Source organism: Mus caroli, chromosome 1 (assembly GCF_900094665.2).
Source record: "Mus caroli chromosome 1, CAROLI_EIJ_v1.1, whole genome shotgun sequence".
Lineage (NCBI taxonomy): Eukaryota > Metazoa > Chordata > Mammalia > Rodentia > Muridae > Mus > Mus caroli.
Window position 1 is genome coordinate 165,587,305 of NC_034570.1, and position 7,044 is coordinate 165,594,348.

The 7,044-nt window shown below is 47.8% G+C and overlaps 1 protein-coding gene across 4 annotated transcripts in view; it reads right to left on the minus strand.

Annotated features, from left to right (window-relative positions):
• Rgs7 (regulator of G protein signaling 7) overlaps positions 1-1,582 on the minus strand; it is a 395,350-nt gene extending 393,768 nt beyond the window's left edge. For 3 of the 4 annotated variants that reach the window (XM_021156734.2, XM_021156749.1, XM_021156741.1), the window contains exons 1-2: positions 1,298-1,582; positions 118-241 (exon numbers count right to left, since the gene is read on the minus strand). In XM_021156734.2, the coding sequence (XP_021012393.1) occupies positions 118-195 (78 nt within the window). In that variant the 5' untranslated portion in view covers positions 196-241; positions 1,298-1,582. The remainder of the gene's footprint in view (positions 1-117; positions 242-1,297) is intronic. The other variant, XM_029479845.1, reaches the window with a different exon arrangement.
• Positions 1,583-7,044: the final 5,462 nt, after the last annotated feature.

Genomic DNA, 7,044 nt, shown 5'->3' on the forward strand with positions numbered 1-7,044 from the left:
GAAGGAAGGAAGGAAGGAAGGAAGGAAGGAAGGAAGGAAGGAAGGAAGGAAGGAAGGAAGGAAGGAAGGAAATCAAGCTGAAGTTTCCCTTTTCCTAGGGAAGTGAAGAATTCTTACCTTTCTGTACACCAGCATGTTGGGTGATTCGTCCGCCACCCCGTTGCTGGTCTGTCCATAATTATTTCCCTGAGCCATTTCACCCAGAACTTGGTAGCTCAGATACAAGGATGATCAATCTGCCCTGCAAAGAATTAGAGAGCCTCTAGTGAGATCCTGGTAGTCCTGGAGGGAACAGACATCCGCCAACACACACACACACACACACACACACACACCTTTATGTTCACAGTACCCAAACCATGGAAAGAATTCTTTCATTTCTGGGATGAGGAGAACACTTCTTTTTTAAAGAAATACAAAAGCAGAAGTTTACATCTGTAGTAGCCCCAGGAAATTTCAACAGACAACCTTCCAGTTAGAAATAGTCAGCTAGCTACGGTTTTTGTGGACTTCATTTTGTGAATACTCTCTTTTTAAAAGTATTAGGTACTTACTTAAAAACCCCATGGTTGGCACTTCCCTAATACCCACTGTTCTCCCTGGATACTTGCTGCTCCACTTGATGCGGTTCTCCTCAAAGGGCAGAAAGCCAACACCCGCTGCAGCCCACTTTCTCCTAGTAGCCAGCTAGTTTCCCATGGCAGGCATGACAGAGGCCCCTTCCCCACAAGTGTTCTTTTCAGGCACATGTTTGTTCTCCATTTCTTGGGCTCCCCACACAGCCTGGGCATACATAGGCTTTTCCACTTTCACCTGCCTTCACTGCCAGCCCATGGCTCCTCTGTGCTCCCACCTCGGTGCGCTAAGTCTGGACCTGATCCTGACTAATCTTTGGAAGAAAGCTTCCAAATTAGGTCCAAGCAACCCTAGGCTGATGGGAAGTCAAGCCTTGAGCAATCACCTGGCTCACCTCCGAGAGCAAGCTAACTGCACAAGCCTGGAACAATCGGCCAGAAGAGCAGAGAAATCTGGGTCCCAGCTCATCCTGCTCGGCCCTTGCTCTCGGAGGCAGCAAATGGCAGGCAGCCTTGCCCCTCATCCAGGCACTGGCCACACCGGGCAGCAGTTTCAGCACCGTGGACCGCGGCGTGCGCAGCGCCCCAGCCCGGCCGGCCGGGCGCGCCACTCATTGGGGACCGTGACTCCCGCCGTCGCAGGGCGAGGACCGGGTGCGGGACCGGGGGTCCTGGGGACTCTAGGTGGCGCCTCCTCCTCCCCTTCCGCTCCCTCCGGTTACCTCCTCGGCCAAGGTCACGGCCCCGCGGCTCCCCTCCGGGCGTGCTGAGGGCAGGCGCTGTCAGCTGGCTGCGAGCGGAGCTGCGAGGCAGGGCAGCCTCATCACACTCGCGCTGCTCAGGCCACCGCCACCCTCGCCGCGGTGCACAGGCGGCCCCGGCAGCCGCCGCTCGCGCCCGCTCCCCCGGGCCGCCTCGCTCGTTCCCTCCTCCGCTTCTCCTCCCGGGGACTGGGACCAGTCGAGCGCGCGCGGGAGTCGAGACGCCTGGCCCGTGCGCGCACGACTGGGAGGAGGGAGGAGGCGACAGTCACGTGGGACAGGGACGCCCGAAGGTGCCGGCTCGGACGGGCTCGGCTCCGCCGCCGCCACACCCCTGGGTGTCCCCGGCCTCCCGACCCCTCAGCCCCTCGGGAGCACAGGCCCTGTCCCCCGCGCTGGCAAGCCCACGCTCCAGCGCCCCGCCCGCGCCGCCGCAGGCCTGGAGAGCCAAACTGAGCTAAGAGGAGGAAGGGCTTGGCAGAGGTTGGGTGGATGGGTAGGTGGGTGAAAGGGTGGGTGGGTGGGTAAATGGATGGATGGATAAGGCCCCCTGCGGCTGGCAGGTCTGCATAGTGCTCCTGGCGACCCCACTGGCAGAACTAGGGAAGCAAATGATTGATAATCCTTATGCTTAAGTAACAGTCCAGAGAGATGCTGGAATATCCCAGAAGTGAAAGCAATGGCCAGGACCAAATGACTCATTGGCAGGCCCCCTTCCTCACCCCATCCTCTTTGCCCATGACTTTCACTGCCTCCTAATAAGTTGGAAAAACCGGGAAGGAATTTGGAGGCCTCTACCAAAAGCGAACAATCTCACCACCTGTGACATTAAAGGCCCATGGCTGATGTCTGACTGGTTTAATCTACTGGGCTCAGAGAAACTTGTCTTTAGTCCTTGTCCTCTACTGGGGTTCACAGAACCACAAAGGGTCTGGGTGGGGTTGCTGATACCCCGAACCCCAGAAATTCTTCAGGTTTCAGCCACTAATTTTTCAAGGATTGGGAAGACATTAAAGAAAAAAGTTTTTGTCCCCGTGAAATGTACCCAGTTTTCTGGGACATTAGGAAGTTGTGGGAATCTGAGCATCTGAGAAGGCTTCCTCTATGACTGAGGATAGAAGATGATTTAGCCAGTGTGATTTGTGTGTGTGTAGGGGGACTAAACCTAAGGCCCCTGCCAATGAGCTGCATCCCACTCACAACCCTCTCTACCGGCACCTTCGTTTGTTTGTTTGTTTGTTTGTTTGTTTGTTTGTTTTTCACTTTTGGGACAGCGTCCAACCAGGCTGGTCTTAAATGCAGTTTAGCCCAAACAGACCTTAAATTCAACATTCTCCTGCCTCAGCCTTCCAAACAGCTGGGATTACAAACCTGTGGCACCAGAACTGGCTACCCAGTGCCCTCTGTGGCTGCTTCTCCAAGCAGGGTAAGCCTTAATATAACTGCTATCCAAATATCTGTGGGTACCAGCCACGTTTCCAGCCTCGCCCAGGCTCTTTCAGGTGTCATTCAAAATAACATTTATCTATCCGTACCCATGTTCTAAATGCTACAGGATCACTTTCCCAGGCCAGGTTACCCACAGCCAAGTCTGACTTCTCTCCCTACGTTCCATCAATTCCCCCAAATCTTTCCACTGTTAGGGAAATTCTCTTTGTTTCCATTCTCTCCTAATAGTTTCTTGGTGGTCTTACTCTAGCTGAAACCGGCTGCTCTCTCTTCAGCCCCCTGCCTCCCTTCCTTCCTTTCCCCTCGCTCTCTCTACTGTCTGGATACTCATGTGCTTTTAGATATAGATAGATATGGAAAAGTCACTGGGTGTGCTCACCACTTTGCCCTAAATGAAATGGCCTGAAGGAGCCTGAAGGATAGTTACAGTTGCCAAGAAAGAACTAAGGAGGAAGATTCAATTCAGGAGACAACTCATAACTCTATCAGTATGCAATATTATATTTATCACCTTACAATTTCCTGGACTCACATTATTCAGATGTAGACTAGAGGAAATAGCCTAGATATCACCAAATCCATCGTATCTTATATTTTAACATTCTCTTGTGTCTCAACTGTCATTATTCAAATTAGTCTTACTATTTCCTCTATCATCCACATATATGCTGTAATATTTTTGTTAAACATATGAAATTCTTAAATGTGGTACTTTATGCATTTTCTATGCCAGATGGGACCTTCTGAGCACTAGGCAAAAGACCTACCTATAAACTCATCAACCCCCCCCCCCCGCCAAGGACATTTAAAAGGTGTTTTTTGGGTTTGTTTTGTTTCGTGTTAAACGTCAAACTTTAATAGTTCCAACAAGAGAAATAAATCTAACTTCAATGGTTTCACCTAGGGAAGGAAGTTCAATTGTATCAATATTTTTGAAATAATAGAAACAGTACCTATTTTTATGAACATCTATTTTTATAAATAATTGGGAGCTTAGGCATCCTAAGTTATTACCCACCAATGCAGGCACCCATTTTTATTCTGAAAGTATTTGTTTATTTTTATTTATTTACTGTGAATGGAAGATTTCTATTCTTCTACACATCCAGTAGGTAGCTTTGATCTTCAGGGAGTGTGCAATCAAGTTTGGGGGAAAAAACAGATGCCCCCGTCCCATACCTTCCATCAACCCAATCAACAGGTCCCATGCAGAGCAGCCAGAGTGTTTATTTCAAACGTAAGTGCCATGTGATTTCTCTATCCAGCACCTCCCAAAGGATGTCAGCCAGTCAAACTAAAGGGTGTCCTTGAGACGCCAGCAGCAGGTAGGGTTAGATGATATGCGGTTACCAGTCTGAATTTCATATGCTAACCCGGTATCCTCATTTTCCTTTTATTGCTGTGATAAAATGGTGAGCAGTACCGATTTGGGAAAGGAAACAGAATATTTGGTGTACAGTCCATCATCAAAGAAAGTCAAGGTAGAAACTGGAGTCAGGAACCCGGGCAAGAGCTGAAACAGGGACCTTGGAGGAGCTCAACTAAATGACTGGCCTCTGCTGGCTTGCTCAGCGACTTTTCCTATACAGTCAAGGGATGGCACCACCCTCAGTGGGCTTAGTCCTCCTACAAAAATGCCTCAAAGAGGTGGCCATAGGATGAGCTGATGTAGGCAATTCCTCAGTTGAAATTAATCTAGTTGGTGTTAGTTGACCAAAGCTAGCCAGCCCACTGGGCCACTCTGCTCCAGTCATGGGGTCTCCTTGTTTCGTGAAGCATTTATAAGTGCATAAAGTCCATATTCTGGTGCCACAGGACATTTGCACTGGCTATCCCTCCTATCTCGAATGTTCTGCCCTCAAATGTTGGTGTCATCTTCCATTCTTATCTCAGAAGATACCCTCCCAGTGAGCCTTATTGTGTTAACCCTAAATAAAATAGCGCATCCTCCCAATGATCCTTTCTTTCTTACACTGGTTGAGTCTGCTTCTTGTGACATGACTGCAGCTTGCTTACAGAGGATGCTGGTGTTTCTTCTTTTTGAAAAGTTTAAGACCAATGATGTCACCAGCATTTCCTCTCTTGTTCACTGCTCCGGCCTCAGACATGGAATATCTGTCTGACCGGGAGTAGACCTCTAATTACTTATGACCTCGACGGTGGGGCGAGAGACCATGTGCACAGCTTATTGTGAACCTCTGGGCAGACAGGAAGAACAGCAGTCAACAACATTGAACTGAGCTGAGTAGCTTCAAGCCCCATCTTAGAGAAAGCTGACCTGCCCTTCAAACCGGCTTCCTCTGTGTCATCATGGGGAAGAACAGAGGCCCTTCCCATCACACACCCATGTCACAGGGAGAGCTAATTAAATGGTAACATGGAGAGAGCATTTTGATTTTTGAGAAGAGAGCTCATTATTAATATGAGGCTATTTTCTATGTAAAAACTGTGAGACAGGACAAGCAGAAAGTGGAGAAGCCTGTGAAAGGGGTTGCTGTTCTCAGCAGTCCATTGATGGTTTACAGGATAATTGATTTAAAAGCGATATCAGGGAGGGAAGACGCGGGGCTTTAGATCTCTAAGAAATACCTCCTCTGCAATCATCTTACTATTATTTCTAGCACAATAAACTCATTGTGGAATGCTTCCCCACTCCTGCAGTCCCTTTGGCCACTCTGAGGCCATTTTCCTGCTAATTATCCACACCAGCCTCAGACAAAAGAGAAATTAAAACCGAAATTAGTCCTTATTGAGTGTCTGCTCCTTTCTCTTTCCTGCTGAGATGTTTAAATTCTAACTTAAAGTAATTCCAAAATTACCCAGTTTTCAAATGTTGGCCACTTTCCGTTAATGCACCATACTTGAGCACATGCTACGAATGAGACTCTGAGCGATGTTCAGGATACAACTCGGTAAGTATTGAGAATTAGTATCACAACCCTAAGGGGATGCTCCCAAAGGCTTTGCCTTCTTCTCCTCTGCTTAAAATATGGAAACAGCAAGGAAACAGCTTGACCAGCTTCATCTTCAGTTCTTTCAACTATAAAATACAGTTCATATTCTGGGCCTTGTTTTTCATCCTTCTGTGAAAAACAAAAGTCTCTAATCTGAGGTGCATTTGTCAGTCTTCCATTGCTATAACAAATGTCACATGTCTAAGTGCATCGGCTTGGATGAAGAAAAGGCCCGAGTGTGCTCCTGACTTCAGAGGTCCAAGTCTAGAATCAGTTGATCCTTTTGCTTTTAGGCCTATGGTGGAGGAATACATCATAGAGAGAGGATGAAGCCCACAGAGCCCCTTGAGTCTCAGAGGTGAAACAAATCCAAGAGGGAAGGCCCAGGCTCCTTCTGAGGTCATACCCTCAGTGCCACAGACCTCTTTCTCAGTGTGCCTTGCCTCTCACAGGCTTCACCACCTCACAACAGCTGAATGCTGACATGTGACCATGCTGATGATGACCATGCTGTAAGTGCACAGGCTTTCGAGGGATGTGAATGGTGCCTGCCAAGTCAAGCTTGGGAAGACAGTCTACATTGATGATGCTGTCTCTCACAAGAGAACCGGTGACCTCCCAACCTACCCTTGTTTCCTTTGGGCACATCATAGGAGCTGCTATGTCTATAACCACTGAGACTATTAAGTCCATCAGAGAGTGTGTCACACTCAGCATGTGACAACGGGGAGGTAAGAACTACACAGCAAGAGAGAAGAGGAGGGTTACATGAGGGATGCCAGAGCATGGCCACAGCAGGCCACCCTCGGGCAGGTGACCCCAAAGGTGAGGAAGCGCCAAGAATTCTCAGTTCCTATTTGGTGTCCTAGTTCTTAGCAAAGAAAAACAAACCTGGAAATTCAAAGTAAAGGGAACCATGATTACCGTGGCACAGAGAAGGATGGAGAGAGGTTAGGACCCCTTTGGGAACAGAGGAACTGGGCTTTGATGATGTGTCTACTTTCTCGATGCTGTACATCTGGAAGAGCTGAGCCGAGACATCACTCCACTCTTTCGATGCCAAACCTGATACCTCACTAGATACACTGACTCTACCAGCATCTTTTTTTTAATTAATTAATTTATTTATTTTATTATTTTTTATTTTATTTATTTATTTATTTATTTATTTNTTTTTTTTTTTTTTGGTTTTTGGTTTTTGGTTTTTCGAGACAGGGTTTTGTTCCCAATTCTAAGAAGGTGCAAAGTGTCCACACTTTGGTCTTCGTTTTTCTTGAGTTTCATGTGTTTTGCAAACTGTATCTT